General features: G+C 50.0%; 2 protein-coding genes across 3 annotated transcripts; one reads left to right on the forward strand and one right to left on the reverse strand.

Annotated features, from left to right (window-relative positions):
* Positions 1-3,957: 3,957 nt before the first annotated feature.
* Positions 3,958-6,983, forward strand: LOC116758066 (cytochrome c oxidase subunit 8B, mitochondrial-like). The gene is made up of 2 exons (XM_032640695.1): positions 3,958-5,292; positions 6,541-6,983. The coding sequence occupies exons 1-2, from the start codon at positions 5,182-5,184 to the stop codon at positions 6,640-6,642; spliced, it is 213 nt and encodes a 70-aa protein (XP_032496586.1). The 5' UTR covers positions 3,958-5,181; the 3' UTR covers positions 6,643-6,983.
* A 121-nt stretch (positions 6,984-7,104) lies between these two features.
* PSMD13 (proteasome 26S subunit, non-ATPase 13) lies at positions 7,105-17,846 on the reverse strand. Of its 2 annotated transcripts, none has more exons than XM_032640693.1 (13): positions 17,666-17,846; positions 15,930-16,008; positions 14,028-14,062; positions 13,889-13,944; positions 13,614-13,657; positions 13,342-13,428; positions 11,979-12,150; positions 10,921-11,000; positions 10,715-10,840; positions 9,112-9,174; positions 8,456-8,536; positions 8,155-8,271; positions 7,105-7,590 (listed from the first exon to the last, which is right to left on the reverse strand). In XM_032640693.1, the coding sequence occupies exons 1-13, from the start codon at positions 17,758-17,760 to the stop codon at positions 7,495-7,497; spliced, it is 1,131 nt and encodes a 376-aa protein (XP_032496584.1). In that variant the 5' UTR covers positions 17,761-17,846; the 3' UTR covers positions 7,105-7,494. The 2 variants fall into 2 exon arrangements, with proteins under 2 accessions (XP_032496584.1, XP_032496585.1); XM_032640694.1 differs by having other exon boundaries at positions 7,154-7,590; positions 14,028-14,174; positions 17,666-17,829.
* Positions 17,847-17,890: the final 44 nt, after the last annotated feature.

The following is a 17,890-nucleotide window of genomic DNA, read 5'->3' on the forward strand; positions in this document are numbered from 1 at the left end:
GGGCTTTGCCAGGGAAAGCAGCAGCCTGGACCGCAAAAGCAGATGTTTTAGAACTCAGCTGTGGACAGAATCTGGCCCTGCACAGCGCTGGGCCATCACGGGGCCCCTGGCCACAGCCCCATCCTGAAGACCCAGGGCGGCCCTCACTGATCCCCTCATTGAGCCCTGAGATGCTACACAGACAGATTTCGCACACAGGCCACGGCTCTGTTTCTCCTAAATGCACATTCACTTTTCTCTCTCCACAGTATGAATTCTTTTTTTTTTTTTTTTTTTGCGGTGCGCGGGCCTCTCACTGCCGTGGCCTCTCCCTTTGCGGAGCACAGGCTCCGGACGCGCAGGCTCAGCAGCCACGGCTCACGGGCCCGGCCGCTCCGCGGCACGTGGGATCTTCCCGGACCGGGGCACGAACCCGCGTCCCCTGCATCGGCAGGCGGACTCTCAACCACGGCGCCACCAGGGAAGCCCTGTATGTTTATTTTATATAAAATTGTATATAAACGTATGTATATAAACATATGTAAACACACACACTGTATGTAAACGTATGTATATAAACATATGTAAACACACACACACTGTATATAAACGTATGTATATAAACATATGTAAACACACACACACACACGCCCCACGGGAAAGTACTTTATAACCGAGAGTGCAGCGCTCATCTGCAGTTTCTTTTGCCTTTATTCTTACAGACTCCACTCATGTTTTAAAAATATTATGTATTTATTTATTGTTTGCTGTGTCTGGTCTTGGTTGTGGCGTGAGGGCTCCTCACTGCGGCGCGGCAGCTTCTCTCTAGTTGTGGCACCCAGGCTCAGCAATTACGGCACGTGGGCTTAGTTGCCACGCACCATGTGGGATCTTAGTTCCCCAACCAGGGATCGAATCCACATCACCTGCATTGGAAGGTGGATTCTTAACCACTGGACCACGAGGGAAGTCCCAGACTCCACTCATTTCTGAAGTTACTTAAGTCACCATCTTTCCCCCACTCCCTTCCCTGAGATTCATTCGTACATATGTAATACGGTTAGATTCTTTCATGACACACACTGTGTTAGTCCTTGGATCCCCTGACATCCCAAGTGGTATTTTTAGTTTGCAGACATTAATGTTCACGCTTTGTGCTGTAAAGTTCTATGAATTTTGACAGGTGCATAATGTTGTATATCTACCTGGTGCCCAGATCCTGGTTTCTAGTGCCATTCACCAATAAAAGGGACCAGGGTTCCTTGGCTTATTCTAGCACTGGGGCAGAAAATACACAAGGAGAGTCTGGAGCATTTTACAGTGCCAGTAAGTAAGTGTTCAAAACAAATTAAAAAAAAAAAAACCAAAAAAACTCCATAATGAAAAGGGTATGCCAAAGGGACACAGAAGTCAAAAGAAAGAACTCCCAACACCAAATCTGGAAACATTTGAGCAACAAAATGAAGTAGTATTGATTATAATCCAAGGCATAAGACAAACACCCGTGAGTCCATACTGATGTGTCTGTGCCCTTGATAGTCTGTGCCCTTGACATGATGTGACGAGAAGGGTGCTTTACCTCTGTGGTCGTCCTCCCAAACCCCATACCCCCAGAGAATCCTGAGAAAAACAGGAGACAAGTTCCAATAGAGGGGTACCCTGGGACATACCTGAACAGTTCTCTTCAAAACCGTCCAGGTCACCAAAGACAAGGAAAGCCTGTGAAACTATCATAGCCCAGAGGAGCCTAAGGAGATGTGACGACTGACTGTCACGTGGGGCCCTGGATAGGGTCCTGGAGTAGGAAAAGGACATCAGCGGGAAACTGAGGAAATATGAATAAAGTACGGACTTTATTTACTTAATAATGATGTATCAATATTGGTTCATTGATCGTGACAAGTGTAGCATACAGCTGTATTAGTCAGGGTTCTCCAGAGAAACAGAACTAACAGGATATAGATATGGGTAGAGATTGATTATAAGGGATCGGCTCACATGGTTATGGAGGCTGAGAAGTCCTGAGAGCTGCAGCTGGAGAGCTGGACTCAGGACACCCAACCATTAGCTCCGTCCTGAGAGCCGGCAGGCTTGAAACCCTACATGAGCTGATGTTTCCATTGAGTCCGAAGCTAAGAAAAGACCAATGTCCCAGACTAAGCAGTTGGGCAGCAGTCCCTCTCACTCATGGGAGGGTCAACTTTTTGTTCTATTCAGTCCTCCGATTGGGCAAGGCTCACCCTCATTTTGGAGGGCAACCTGCTTTACCCAGTCCACCAAATGTTAATCTCCCCCAGAAACACCATCACAGATACACCCAGAACAATGTTTGATCAAATATTGGGCATCATGGCGTAGCCAAGCTGACACATAAAATTAACCATCACACCGAGAGAACTGTGAAAATGCCCTACTGACTGGCACCAGTGTTTCTCTGTGGGCACGTCCCGAACGAAGAGGGTAGAGGCTGAGTTTCAGAGGAGGGGCATGCAAAGCAGGGAGGGGGGAGGAAGGGGGCAGCCCACCTCTCACAGAGTCTCTACCCATGAGCTTCAGTTTCGGTAAATTCTGCAAAACCTAAGAAGTACTTAGCGGAAGTGTGTTTTTGTAGATTAAAGGAGAGGGCTGAGTTTTGCAACCTGGATGAGATTTTAATTTTTCAGAAAGTGCTCATTTAGTTTTGAATGAAGTTATGAAGCATAAAGTTTTTATACGACATGAAAATTGTTCTCAAACTTGACTGTGAATCAGAATTCCCTGGGTGGGGGAACTTCTTATAACAGATGACTGGGACCACCCTGGAGTTTCTAACTGATTTCTAACAAGTTCCCAGGTGATGCTGCTGCTGCTGGTCTACAGACCACACTTTGAGAACCTGCGTTTTATGTGGTGAAAATAGATTTCCAATGCGATAAAAGTAAGATGCGAATGTTTGCATTTGTGTGCATTTTTTCTGGGTCCTTGATGCTAAAAATGCTTGCTGCAGAGGGCGGTGCCACACGGTCAGTGCCTTTCTTCAAGAGCTTCTGTGGTTCCGAGTGTGGACACAGGGTGGTGCCATGTGTCCACAGTGTCCACTCCAGACCTTCCAGGTGGCCTCGCAGATTTGCAGGGGAGGGTGTGCACGGTGGCTGGTCTACCCCCCATCCCCGCCTCTCCCCACCCATGGGCAGCAGGGACAGGTCTAGGGTCTAGATCTAGATCAGAGCTGGATCCATAGATACGTGCTGAGGATGAAGGAGGGACACTTCTGTCCACCAGAGCCCTGGAGAGCTCTTGCTAACCCTAACCTGTCCAGGACAGGCCAGAATAGGCCTGGCTGGCCCCAAGCCCTGTTCCCTCTCCATGGCTCAGTTTGTCCAGCTGTTACAGGGGGCCCTCGTCCCCACCCTGCACCCCCAGGGCCTTTCACTACCTTATTCAATGTGACCGCCACTTGGCCACCACTGCTTTCTCCATGGGGCACGTCGTTTTCTTTCCAGGAAAAGGCAGACCCCAGTGGAGAAGGCTGGTCCAGTACACAGGGCTGCACTCGGGGGGGGGGGGGGCGGTCAGCACGGCCGTGGGCATGAGGGAGAGGCTGGGCCAGGCTTCCCACCCCTGGCAGCCTGGGTGTGGGTGCGGGCAGCAGGGATCTGCAGAGAGTTTGGTTCTGGGGACTAAAAACCCGGTTCGGATGTGGCCTGAAGAGGACTGCCATGGGTGGTAGGAGCCCCAGAAGCTGCATGAATGGGAGGCGAGCAGGGCAGGTTTGCGCTTGGAAAGGTTGGTGAGAGGGAGGTGGACGTGAAGGGGCTGGAGCTGGCGTGGCTAGGTTGAGCACAGGCCTGCGAAGTCTCTCTCCCCTGGAGGGCGGCCCCCCGCTCCCCGGTCCTGGTGCTCACCCAGGCCTCACCCGTCAGCGCTGGGCTGGCCAGGGCCTTGCTTGCTAGACTGGGGCCGACGCCCCGGAGCACAGCGGGCACTCTGCTGCCCAACCCCCGCCTACACGCCCACCCCACTCAAGCCGGGATGGGTGGAGAAGGAGGCCTGCCTCAGAGCCAGGCCTGCGTGAGGGGGGCGGGAGGTCTTATCTGTGAGAGAAGAAATACCGCAGGCCGGGTGACTGACCCTCTGATCCACAGCCTTATCCCCAACTGGACCCCAAAGCTATAATTAAAGGTTCAGGCGGAAGGGATTATTCGAGAGGAGGGGGAGAGCCCCCCACAGCCTGAGGCTGGCACCGAGGCCCAGCGTGGCTGAATTAACATTCAGGACACACTCCCACCTCCGGCCTCCCAGGACTTGGCTCCTTCCTGGGAAACCAAGTCACAGGAAGACAGTCAGGCTGGGGCCCTGGAAGGCGGGGCTGGGAGCCCAGAAGCGAGTCCCGCATTTAGAACAAGCGTGGTTTCTAGGGAAGGGCAAGGTAAGGTGATGTTCCTTGTGGAATGTAGTCACATCACCGATTTGCCAGCAGGCTGACTCGGGTGTGATCATCCTTCGTGAGGATGGAGACTGTGGCTGAGTCTGCGGGCTTAGGACTGACGTGGTCATTATGTCCTGCTGCTGCTTGGCTCCTGGGCTCGCCCCGACGCTGATCTGGTCTGGAGACAGCTGAGGAGCACGCTCTGGGATGTGGCCTTTATCACTTTCACCGATAACCTCTTAGTCATTCTGACGGTGGAGTGCGGTCCCGCAGTCTCCTGTCATGTCTGATTCGACTCTGCATTCCTCCAGTCTAACCCAATGCCTGGCACAGAGCCCCGGCTCCACTCAGCCTCCTAGCTGCCCACCTGTCCACCCATCCATCCATCCATCCATCCAACATTGAAAAGCTGATCTAGGCCCCAAAGACTCCATGGTGAACACACCAGTCCCTGACCTCGTGGGGCTCACACGCCAGCTAAAACAAGGCATGTCTGAGGAGACATCGTTTGATCAGGGCCTGCATGACATGAAAACATGAGGGAAGGGCTCCCAGGCTAAGGCACCAGCATCGGGTGGAGAGGGGCCACAGCAGGGATTGGGCCTGGAGGCTGCTGGTCTGAGGCCCCTTCTCTCCCAGTTCCAAGCAGGTCTCCTGCCAAGCCCTGTGACAGGAGTGGACAGCTGCGGCTGCCTCCTTGAGCTATAAAAAGCCCTAACAAGCAAGTGAGCAGAGGCCACGCCAAGCGCACATCGGGACTTCACTGGGCTAGGGAGGAGCTCGGCCCCGCAAGCATGCTGAGGGTGGCCCCCGCCGTCAGGCTGCTGAAAGCACCCCTGGGGGGCTGGGTGGTCCCCAAGGCACACATCTCTGACAAGCCGGCCAGAACACCCACTTCTCCAACGGTAGGTCCCGCCAAGGCAGTGGGGCATGGGAGGTGGGGGTGGGGGGGTGGCCTGACCTGGGCAGGGGGAGTGGGCAGTCCTGAGATGTTCTCAGGATGAGGTGGGTTTGGGGCAGGACACAGAGGGGAGAGGGGTGTCCTCTCAGGCCTGCTTGTAGAGGGGATCCTGGTGCTAGGTCTCAGTCCCTTGGCAGCAACAGTGTCCCAAGTCCAAGAAAGGGGTCCCTGCAGCCATCACCTGCAGGCCAGACTCCCAAGGCAGCCTGCAGAGTCAGCTGGGGGGTGGGAGGCTCTCTGTTCTCAGGCCCCTACTTGCCATCTGGCAAACAGTGGTGCTGACGGCTGGGCTTGGAGGGCGCTCAGTGCATCTCGTTTACAACCCGTTAAAGGGAAGAGTGGGCTGGTTTGAGGGTCTGTGAGAGTACAGGTGAAAATGCAAACCTGTGACCCTGGAGCTCCAGGAGAGTCAACAACTATCTCTATTTTAAGCATAAACAAACCAAGGTCTAGAAGGTCATCTGCCCAAGGTCATAGGACTAGGACTGAACACAGCCTAACTGTCCCGGTTCTGGAAACGTCGCTCTGAAACCTCTGGGAGTGAAAGTCAAAAGGAAGGATTGGTCTCCAACCTGGTGTCTGATTCACTCGGGGGAGGGGTGGGGCGACTGGTCCAGGCTGTTTCAGGAAGAAACAATGAAGGTGAAATATAGCTGGCGCTTCAGAGCCTGGCTCTGAGGGTGCAGTCACTGAGAAAGAACACAGGGTGCCGGGTGGGACGGCCTCTGAACACATGCATGCATGTGTACGCACGCACACACACAGACACACACACACACAGGGAATCCCACCCAGGCTTTCAAACAGGACCGCCACTCAGCAACTTAATACATGCCTGACACGCAGTCCGCAGGTGACCGGAAGGGAGGGTGCACGTAATGCCTGGTGGGAAGGAGTTCAAGGCACAGGCACAGGCCAGGCTCTTGGGCAGGGGGTGGGACTGTGATGAGAGGCCCCGCCTACAGACTGGAGCCCAGTAGGCTGTCCTCCCTCATGACCGCAGGGGTCACTGCTCACACCTCGCAGGTCTCTCCACCTGACACCCGGTAGTCTGTCTGGGGCAGACGGCATGAACACGGCTGGGCCGAGGGTCCAGGGCAGCCTGTCTAGCTCTCCACCCTGCTCTGGTTAGGCCCCAGGTTCAGAGGCAGTCAGCCTGGGCCTAGTGGACTCATGCGTTTTCTCAACCCAGGAGCAGGCCATCGGGCTCTCTGTGATGTTCCTCAGCTTCCTGATCCCCGCGGGCTGGGTCATGTACCACCTGGAGAGCTACAAGAAGAGCTCCATAGAATGAAGGCTTCACGGTCACTGCCCCGGGCACAGACGGGAAGATCGGATTAAACCATCCTTCCTCCTAACGTTTCCTTGGTGATTCTTTGTGTATGTGCATCTCCACCCCGCACCGCCCGCCCCGACGCCCAGCACCCGGCTGTCTGCGGGCTGGTTCCTGTCAGCACCCGGGCACTCAGGCCACAGAAGCTGCCAACTAGGTGGCAATGGGGTAGACACCTGTCAGAAGGAATAGGAACCACGTCTCTCTGAGCAACAATAAAGGCAGGACTCGCTTCCTTGGCTGCTCTGCCCACCGCCCTCTGCCCTGTGTGGGCAGGGACGCCCTTTCCTCAGAGCAGAGGGTGAGGAAAACCAAGGCCAAATCCCCACCAAGCCCTCCCTAGGTTCCATCTCCTGCTTTTTAATCACTTTAGGCATAGGCTTGACCTGGACGCTAAGCCTAAGGAAACAGAACCACGAAAAGGACAGAGCAAGGCATTAGTTATAGAAACATTCTCAAACCACGCTGGAAAACATGTTCACACAGGTGATGTAATGGAGGCCAACCCTGGAGTGGCCCCCTGCACACTAGGGCTACCCCTTGTGACTCCGGAGGCGGGGGGCCCACACTCCTGCTACCTCATCACTGAGCCTGGCGGCTCCTCCCCACTGCAGGGACAGCCACAAAGGAGGCGTCTGCCTGTGGCTGGGCACCCCCATCGATGACAGTGCTCTGTGACAGTCTTCACAGCAAGAACAACAGTCCCTACTCCAAACTGAATCCCACCCCCACCCCCAATTAAAGGCAGGTCTTCTCAGCTGCCAGTTTTATCAGCCGTGAAACACCTCTCCATACAGGTCAGGGCAGGGGAGACTAGGTGAGGATGTCGTGGGCCTGGTGTTCCACCAGCATCTCCATGCTCTTCACGTCGGTGCACCAGAACTCCAGGCGGTCCTTCATCCCCTTGATCTGAGGGCAAACCAGGACACACGTGTGTTAAGGCCCTTGGGAATCACAGCACCTGATGGGGCAGTCCTAAATTTCCAGCTAATCCTTTCAGGCAGCATTAATAAAAAGGACATCAGAGCTGGGAAAGCAGGGTGTGTGAGATGGGATTATCCCAGCCAATTCTTATCAGAAGGACATGAGGAAAAACTTGCGTGAAACAAAACAGGCAAGAATAGAGGAAATCCACAGGATTAAATTTCCAGCAAATATAAATAAGATGGATATGAGCTCAAATCACGGAACCAGGAAAGTATTTGATCGGAGCACCAAATTAAAGATTAAAAGACATCAGCACAACCAGCACTGTTCTCACGATACGCTTTAAATGCAGGGCTCAAATCTCAAGCTTGCATTCAATTGGGTTCTTTGAAAAGCCCTTAGTCCCTAGAGCAGTAATTCATTCTCCGAAATCTCCTGTCTAATAATGCTTTCTTCCTAAGTGGCTTCCATCCAAATGAAACTAAGGCAGCACAGATACAACCCAAAACACCCACAAAGCTGAACTATGTATTTCAAGCACATCACCTGTTGCAAATCCAACACGCGGGGCTGCACCCAGGTCATGTGAACCCTCTTATCCACCTCGTCAATACTGCCTTTCACCAGCCCCACCGAGAGGGCCTTCATCACCAGCAACTCCACCTGTGCAGAGAGGGGGTCGTGTAAGACACCCTGGTGCCCACAGGCACGTACCTGCAGACCCCGCCGGCTGTGAAACACGAGGGGAACGAGGAGCAGTTTCTTTCTGTGATCTCACACAGGAGTCCTGACCGCCCCCGAGGAGCAGCTTTGCTGCTGCACCAACCCGAGTCTAAGAACTTTTTACCTCGTTCACGGTGATTTTAGCACTTTTGGCAATTTCTTCAAAAGTGAGTTGTCTGTGATTGGCAGGTCGTGTGAAAGTCATCTGAAAAAAATTTTTGTTTATTAACTATTTTTCCAAAAAAAGATTGTCAGAGAACTGATTGATAAGGGATATGTCTGTCAATACTTGCTCTGAAAATACAGATCTTATCAGTACCACACATACTAAAACTTTCTTAATATTAATCATATATCTTATCTCACTAAGCTTTCAAATCCTAGATAAGAAGGTGAAGTACGCTTTATGGTAGTTTTCTACAAGAGTCACTATTCGTGAGGCTGAGGCTGCCATGTGCCAGGGTTGTACCTGGAGCTGGGGATTCCGTGGGGAACTAGAAACACAAAGTCCCTTTTCTCAAGAAGCTTAAATTCTACTGTGGGAAACCGGATGAGCATGCAAAGAACGGCAAGTGCAATGAGGTGGCAGCTCCCGTAGCGCAGGTGGTTGGGGAATACCTCTCGGAGGCGGCGTCATCTAAGCTGAGAGCCAAACACAAACTAAAAAAGCAAGTGGTGGCAGAGGAAGAGGAAAGGTGCTGGAGAGGGTGCGGGACAGGAGAGCTAGCAGCCCAGCTCAGGCTGCGCCGAGGGCCTGGAAGTGGGCGGGGCCTCGCTTACCTCCATGAGACACAGCAACTGGATTTTCCTCAGAAGCTGGGCCTCGCTGGCTGCTAAATCAGGCTGCAAAGCGAAACGGTACCAGTTACCTGACCTGGCTTTGAAATTCTTTCTACAGCCGTCAACTGAACAAAAAGAAACTGGTCAGGTCCAAACACTTTAGATCACTGAGGCTCATTATTTGCTTCAAGGGATCTGAACTTCACTTTTCTCAGGAAATCATTAGAAGAGTGCTTAGTTGAAGGCCTAAGGATTTTCCAAGACAAGGAGTTTACAAGGTAGGATTTGTGCTGCTGTCACCAACACCAGGGAGCAGGGCCACAGGGTGTATGCAGGTGCTGCAGAAGGGCTCCTCGCGAGGAAAGGCGGGGAGGGCCCAGCCAACGCCTGAGCGGGTCTGGGTGCACTGCCTGCTCAGTCAGCTGGGTGTCAATGGGGCCTCTGAGGGACACACCGCTGGAGTTCCGGAGACTTGTTCTGAACTGAAAGAGTAAGTTACTAATTTGTCACGAAAAGTGGCACTGTCATGAGAACCAGAATGCACCTTCTGCACGACCTGTACAACCTCCTTGCAGTTGTGTCTAAAGGCTATTTGCTGAGCACAGAGCCAAACCGTGGAGAGCGGCTTCCTTGATTCAGACGTTTAGTAGCTCATACCCCGACACGGGCAGCCCTGGCAGCGACACTTCTGCTACAGCTGTGGACAAGTCAAGCTCTTCAGAAAGGGCCCCTCCCCCTGAACGAGCTCTTGCTGCCTGGACAGATACTGCTGGCAAGCACCTCTCAAGTTCTCACTCTTCCTGACATCTCCGTGCCAGCCGTCTTTCTTTCTGAGTGGCACACCTTCCTGAGACGCCAACACACAGGCCTCGTTAGGCTGGCTGCATCTGCTTTCTTCACAGCCCATTGTTATCTACTCTGTGCCCTTATGTGTGAGTCCTACAAGTTCACCTTGAACTTTGAGAAGATGGAAAGTTCCAGAAAAGTACAAAGACTATAACACAACCATAATTCCTATCACCATTAACATTTTAGTAATTATTTGCTTCTAATAATTTCATTTAAAAAGAATAACCTTACTGTTAAACTTCAAATCCTTGTTAAGTGCTCTCCTCACTGACTCCCACTCAACACAGGCTCCTTCCCTCTCCCCGGCCCCTCCCCCATGCAGACCCCTCTCCCCCAACTCCCCGCACCTCTGCTCCTGTCCCCTCCCCACCCCATGATCTCCCCACTCTCTTGTCACTCACGCGCTCTAGTCCCACGCGCCCTATCTCACTTTGCCAACATGCGGAAAGCTTCCTCTCCCTCTGCTGAGCATATGCTCTTCCATACTCGTCACTAGCTAATTCCTACTCATTCCTAAGGTCACACACAGAGCAGTCCTTCTTTGGGGGAGCTTTCAGTCACACCCCCTCCACCCAACACAGGGGAAGCTCTCTCTGCTTGTGGCCCTGAGCACTGCCACAGTAACTGAGGTACCACAGCAACCAATCAGCGACCGAACCCCCTGCTCAATGAGAGCACAGTGGCGTGTAGAGGGAAGGCACTCAACAGACAGCGGACACACGGATGAACTCCGCCAGCCCCGCCTGTGACTGACCTGCTGGCCCCAGGCGGTCTTCAGAGTCTGGAATCGCTCTACATTGCCGCTGTTAAAGGCATAGAGGGTGTCAATCAGCCACTGCCGGTCAGTGTTCCTCAGTGACTCTAGCACGGGGTGCATGAGCTGTGAGGACGGAGACGGTCAGCTGACAAGAAGTCACAGTGTCCCCTGTGTTAAGGAATCTGCACCCCAGGCCCACTTACCAGCTCCCCAAAGTTGAAGACTCCCTCGCCGAGAAGCCCCGCTAGTCCCAGCGTGAAAGCTCTCTCCTGCTGCTCAGACACTACGGGAACAACACAGCTCCAGTCACACGCCAGGCACGGGAGCCAGTCCCGTTTGGCTTTAGAAGTCTCATAAAATGTAAAGAAACTGTTCTGTGTAATGGTTATATTACAAAGCCCTACGATTAGCCATCTCTTTTAAAGTACTGGATTGACTTAGATCATACCTGGAACCACATAAATGGCTTTTGTGGGAAAGGCACTCGTTGCTTATCTTCACCGAACTATACGTTTTCAGCCTGTCTGCTGCCTGGCGGGTGTGCCCCTCATCCCCTCGCCTGCGTGGGAAGCAGCACCACTTCTTATTTACCTTCAAGCCACCACATTTAGCTTCTTTTGACTAGAACTCTGTTCCCTTATTCTCTTGACGCATTAGCTGCTTTTTCCAATACATCTTTCTTGAGATGCAGCAATTGAAACTGTGCTAACAATTCTAGGAGTGGCTGGTCCCTTACTTCAACAGTATATCGTGGAAAACATCTAAAACATGCTGAAATAGGCTACATTTCTTTTCTAAACACATATTCCTTTTGCACTTTTCCCAAAAGTCACTGGCCACTGTTCTTTCCACCCTCAAACCCTTGAAAATTCCATAATTTATTCTCCTGGGTCCAGCATTTCAGTTTTTACGACAAGAGTCCCAGGTTCAGGGATCTCACCGTGCCCTCCATCCTGCGAGGGGTTAAGGCGCCCGCATCACTGTCCTTCTCACAGAGGCCTCTGACTCAGAGAACACAGAGACCTGGAGGAGGGGCAGCAAAAGGGCTACGAGGCGAGCCTCATTTTCACCTGAATTAAACGCTGAAGACAAATACAATGCAGAAACGAAGCTTAAACAACTCTTCCTGCCACATGGACTTTCTTCTAAAAGGAATGAACACATCTGAATAATTCCTGAGATTGGCTGCCTCAGGCATGTCACAGCTGCTATGTCGTGTGAGTGAGCTCCTAGCGTGACATGGACTTTCTGGCCAAGTTACCTGGCAGATCCTTGATGTCAACACAGCCCAGAAACCGCAGCGCATCTTTGTAGTAGGATGCGTGGTTTCCGATTGTTTGGTAGTATTTACTGGAGAGGTCGTAGAAACGACTGTGAACGGATGTCACCCCAGGGAGGTTATTGAGCATTTCTTCAACATCTTCAATTGTTTCCTACACACAGGAAGTGAAATTGCCTTTCTTTGTAACTTGAAACATTTTTCAAGTAACATATGACAAGATGGAAAGCAAAAGCCACAAATGACTAATTTGACTACGTTAAAATGGAAAACTTCAGTTCATCCAAAACACAGAAAAAAGAACAAAGACAAGCTATAGACTATGAAAAGATATTTAAGGCACATGCAACCCATAGGGGAATATGACCAAGGCTAAGTAAAAAACTCTTAAAAATCAAGAGAAGATAAGCAACACAGAAAAATGGGCAAAAGAAAAGATAAAACGGGCAATTTACAGAAGTGGAGACATGAGCAGAGTGGTAATCAGTAATCAAGAAATGTAAAGTAAACTTTCAGTGAGATACCATCTCATCTCAACAGATCAGTAAGAACTGAGCAGCCTGAAAATACCAAGTGTTGAAGGTATGGAGCGTCGGGAGTGCCTGTATGATGCACTGACCACAGAAGTTGGTCTGCTATCCATATTCACACCTATCCCCCAAATTACACTAAAATGAAAGTAAGAAAGGCATAAACACAGACATGAATCTTCAACAATGATAATTAGGAAGCAGAAAGAGCTGGGTCAATGGTGAATGGCGAGAACCCACGTGCTGTGGACCACGGGAGGCTGTGTGGGCTCCTGCTGGATGGGCGGGCTGTGGTCACACAGGGGAGGACTCTGTTTAAGGGCAACAGGCATCGTGTCAACAACTTATTCTTAAGTGTTTTTTTTTTTTTTTTTTTTTTTTTTTTTTTTGCGTTACGCGGGCCTCTCAATGCTGCGGCCTCTCCCGCCGCGGAGCACAGGCTCCGGACGCGCAGGCCCAGCGGCCATGGCTCACGGGCCCAGCCGCTCCGCGGCATGTGGGATCTTCCCGGACCGGGGCACGAACCCGCGTCCCCTGCATTGGCAGGCGGACTCTCAACCACTGCGCCACCAGGGAAGCCCCTCTTAAGTGTTTTTGAAAAGAAAAAAAAACAAACCACATACACACAGAACGACAAGGCAAAGTGGTGAAATGTCAACAATGGGAGTCTGAGGTAAGGGTAAAGGAGAGTTCTTTTGCTATTTTTGCAACTTTCTTGTAATTTAAAATTATTTAAAAATAAATAAAGAAGAAAAATAGGATTTTTGCCCACTACAACTTTAAACAACGATAAATCTGTACTGCGGCAATCTCACCTTTGTAACTTGTAGGTCCCCGATATTTAATTTTAGAGCTCCAATTGCGGTTTTACACAGGATCACTGCCTCATCGCTACTTTTCACCTAAAGAATCAGAAACAAGGGAGCCTCAGAACTGTGGGCAGCAGACTAACAAGGAAGGTATCTGTACACTGATGTAACCTGCAGGACTAGAGACACACTGGTCTCTAGAGTTGTGAACAGTAAGCACAGACACAAACTAGAAGTCAAACATATTTTAAAAGATCTGGCTCAAACTTCACATTTACCTTCTCACGAGTCTTTTCCAGAAAAGTAAGAGCCACATTAGGATCTAGAAAAGAGAGAACAAAGTCAGAAGAACCACCGACAGAGTATCTTTACAGATTAGTTTCGACCAACCAGGACATTTTTAGGTGGGATAATCTTTAGGTTTAGACCATAAAATACAAAACTTAGAATTTTACATTTTCTACTGAAATGCAAAAGTTCAAATAACCTATACTTCAAGATCATTTAAATTACCATTAGGATCTATTCCTTTATGAAACAAAGTGAGACTCACCAGTCATCTGTCTAACTACATGAAGAATGATTTCTACCAGGGACAAAGGATTCACCCTGAAATAAAAACCACATCTTTGAGTGTCAACAAATATCAATGCATCCATTTTCAAAAACAAAAACTGACAAAAGAGTTTTACCTGTGTTCAAATTCACTGATGAAGTTTTCATAAAGCTGTAGAACCAAAACATGGAGAGTAATTACAGGACGTCTTTCACTCGGCAGAAGCAAAACTTCAGACACTACCGTGATGCCCACCACGCAGCAGGCATTGCGTAGATGTTTGCTGAATGACAGAAGACCCATATTGGGGCTTATTAAATTCACATAAATGATCACCAATCAATTACTGAAGAAAGCTATGTTTTTTTTTTTTTTTTCTGGCTTTGGGAATTAGAACCCTGCCCTGTGAGAATCTCCCGAAGACCAACTTCTCTATTCGTCCTCCAAAGTATGCTGAGTAAACAGACTATCAGTCTGAAAGGTTCACTAACCTGACAGAGGTCAGAAGGTGGCAGGCTAATTACGTCTCATTATCAAATAGCTTGGCCATTCAGCAAACATTTGAGCACTTACTCAGACCCTTTGCTAGGCACTACAGACAGAGAATGTATAAGACAAAAGCTGAGCTTTTAAGGAGCTTCTGGCCTAGTAGAGAAGAGAGACTTGCAAACAAATAAGTGACAACACTGTGAGTTAAAAAGCAAAGAAAAAAGCACATAGCTGGAGCAGCCAATGAGAGAGGTTGCAAATATTCTGCTATGAGTAGAAAGTGATTTAAAGACAAGAAGCCAAAGAAGAGAGACGAACAATTATGAATTATCCATAACAATGATACAGAACCTTAGGGAACAAATATTAAGGCAGCTCTAATTTATCATTTTCCCACATACTCCAGAAGACAGCATGCCCAGCAAAATCTCCAGACTTACAGACGATTACAAGTTCCTTTGAGTAGTAAAATGTCAAACTGGTAGATATAAACCACAAGAAAATCTTAGAAGCCCAGACGGTGGAATAACAAAGTGGTAAGCTTCACTGTGAGCATATATAAAGTAATGTATTCAGGGCAAATAATTCAAACTACCATTATGAACTAGCTTGCAGTTCCAATGCATGAATCAGTTCCTCTGATTCATCCAGAATCCAAGAGAAAGACAACAAGGAGAGATGTCAGGAAAGACTTCAAAGAGTAGGCTACCAGTGAACAAATCTGGGGTGGGGGTGGGTTTGTCAGGGGATCTGGGAAAGGCTGGGGCAGAGAGTGTATTTTTCTGTTGACAAAATTCTAGAAGTGCTCTATTACAGAGGCAGCATGATACTAAGCGGCATTCCCCCTCCAAGCCTGCCGTCCCCCAGTGAAGCACGTCTTCCACACTGCCCAGGACAAAGTGTTTGGGCAAACAAGCAGCGCCAGTGGGGGAGAGGGAAGAGGAGTGACGGCAGTTATAACAGTTGTCCACCTTCCCCGGTGGTCCAGTGGCTGAGACTCCGCGTTCCCAGTGCAGGGGGCCCGGGTTTGAACACTGGTCAGGGAACTAGATCCCGAATGCCACAACTAAGAGCCTGCATGCTGCAACTAGATCTCGCACGTGGCAACGAAGATCCCTCATGCCCCAACTAAAACCCAGCACAGCCAAATAATTAAAAAAAAAAAATCTATAAACAATAAGATACAGGGGCATGCTAAGAGAGAGCATTTTAGGTTGGGATTTTAGAAGAAGCCAGAATGTCTGTGTTTGAATCCTCTTCTGTCACTTATTAGCTGTGATCTATGGCAAGTCACTTAATCTCTTGGTGTCTGCCTCTACATAAAAAAAAAAAAAGGACAGAAATAGGACAGCAGTAGTAGTTATCTCCCAATGCGGTTACAAGTGAATGAGCACATGTGTAAAGCGCTCAGAACAAACGGCACCTGGCAAGAAGTGGTGGCTGAAACAGGCTTATTGTTATATATATTATTACCGTAAAGCCCACCTATTATTTTAAAAAGTACTTGAACACAGTTATATACTCTGACCTAGCATGGCAAATCATTTACCTTAATGAGACCATCTCCTTGGGCAAAGCATGGGTCCTGCACAAAGTCAAGCACCTGAAGTGTCAGCTGATGCCACAACCTGAAAAACACAAGGCTCTTAAGACCTATAACCTAGCGTCAGTCACAGACATATTCACCCTTGATGGTCCTATCAAATAACAAATACTAACCAGTCTCTATGGTGTAATACAAGAATGCTAAAGCAGATGTGTTTTAAAGCTGAGTTCTTTCCCTGGCTCTGCTACTCAGTGGTTATGTCACCCTGAGATCACTTAACCTCTCTAAGACTCAGTTTCCTCAGCTATGAATGGAGAACACCTTTCCAGACTACCTCAAAGCGTTATTGAGAGGCTTGACTGGAAACAAGAACTCTGGAATCATACATACCTAATTTGAACTCCTGGCTCTTCTACCTATTAGCTGAGTATCTCAGGGAAGGAGCTTAAACTGAGCTTCAGCTTCCTCATCTTTAAACAGGATGAAGGACTGAATGAGCTAATACAGAAAGCCTCTAGAACAATGACATAGCACACTTGAAACCAAAGGCTAATTTCTAAGAGTGCAAATAAAATGCTCTGAAAAATACAAAGTGCTACACATGCAATTATTTGCCAAAAACTAAGAATTTTCTCTGAAAAATTGCTAATAGCAGAAGGCTGCTGAACATCATCAAAACACATACTGAGGGCTTCCCTGGTGGCGCAGTGGTTGGGAGTCCGCCTGACAATGCAGGGGACACGGGTTCGTGCCCCGGTCTGGGAAGATCCCACATGCCGCGGAGAGGCTGGGCCCGTGAGCCATGGCCGCTGAGCCTGCGCGTCCAGAGCCTGTGCTCCGCAGCGGGAGGGGCCACAACAGTGAGAGGCCCGCGTACCGCAAAACAAAAACAAAAACAAAAACAAAAAAACCAACACATACTGCATATCCATGTGAAAGGCACTATGCTAAAAGCTAGGGTTGTTAACAGGGAGGTATTACAAGAGGTGTATTTTTCTATGGAACATCACTAAACCAATGCCAGCAACTCATTCGATTCATTTAAAAAGAGGTTATTGCTCATCAACTGACAATTTAATTGTTCTGAAATTCACCCTGTTTCTAAGCAAAACTGAGACCTCTCTAGGGGCACAAAGACCAACATGAAATGCAATAAAAAGTATGGGCCATGGGAGAGGGGAGAAGTGGTTGCACCCCACCGTGTAACCTGAGGCAGAATCAACAGGGGAAAAAAAAAATAAACTGCACTGGCCTCTGGTTTATCTGCTCCAGACTGCCGAGAAGGATAACTGTAGCTACAGTGCCACTATGACAAAGCTAAGCACAAGACACCGGTATCTGTTATACAAAATGTATGGCAGCCCGACCCCGAAAGGGTGTTTTGCTTGTTTGACTGGAATCAAGAGGTAAAATCATAGCCCTGAACCGTTTTCGTAAGACCAGAAGGAAGGGGAGTTTCGAAGCCTCAGTCACAGCCCCTCCGTCTGGAAGGCAGTGAACCCTAGATCCCAAAACCCAGCCTATGGCTCTCCTGCTCGGTCCTTGTGGGATGTCACCCCTCTCCCTCGTCGGCCCTGCCTTCCGCGTTCCTCAGCGCACCTCCTCGGTCTAGCCTGTGCCCACTCTCTCCACACGGGTCTGAGCGCCCTCAGTCCATCAAGGTCCCAGACCTCCCCCGTACCCACTCCGTGTCGCTCTCCCATCCCAGAACGCCCGGGTCCCCTTGGCTCGGCGCTCACTTCTTCGTGTAGAGCTCCTCCAGACGGTGCCACACGGCGGCCTGGCCGGGCCCGGAGCTCTGGCTCTGCTGTAAGAAGCCGGGTACGTCCTTCATGACGGGAGAAGACGCCGGGACAGCGGTACCGCGGGGATGGCCAGGCCGCGGGGTAGGGCTGCCAGAAGTGCTCACTCACTTCCGGCGCCGCGTCGCGCGGGGCAGGCCGGGAACGCCATACGCGACGTGG

The sequence above is a fragment of the Phocoena sinus genome, chromosome 8 (assembly GCF_008692025.1).
Source record: "Phocoena sinus isolate mPhoSin1 chromosome 8, mPhoSin1.pri, whole genome shotgun sequence".
NCBI classification, from domain to species: Eukaryota; Metazoa; Chordata; class Mammalia; order Artiodactyla; family Phocoenidae; genus Phocoena; species Phocoena sinus.

Bases quoted from the DNA above. Each gene is read 5' to 3' on its own strand.
- LOC116758066 (XM_032640695.1), top strand. From the start codon at position 5,182: ATGCTGAGGGTGGCCCCCGCCGTCAGGCTGCTGAAAGCACCCCTGGGG. The intron at 5,293-6,540 runs GTAGGTCCCGCC...TTCTCAACCCAG, and splicing joins GAACACCCACTTCTCCAACG to GAGCAGGCCATCGGGCTCTC.
- PSMD13 (XM_032640693.1), bottom strand. From the start codon at position 17,760: ATGAAGGACGTACCCGGCTTCTTACAGCAGAGCCAGAGCTCCGGGCCC. The intron at 11,001-11,978 runs GTAACTTGGCCA...TTGTTCCCGTAG, and splicing joins TGACATCAAGGATCTGCCAG to TGTCTGAGCAGCAGGAGAGA. The intron at 8,537-9,111 runs GTAAGCGAGGCC...AATTTTTTTCAG, and splicing joins AGTTGCTGTGTCTCATGGAG to ATGACTTTCACACGACCTGC.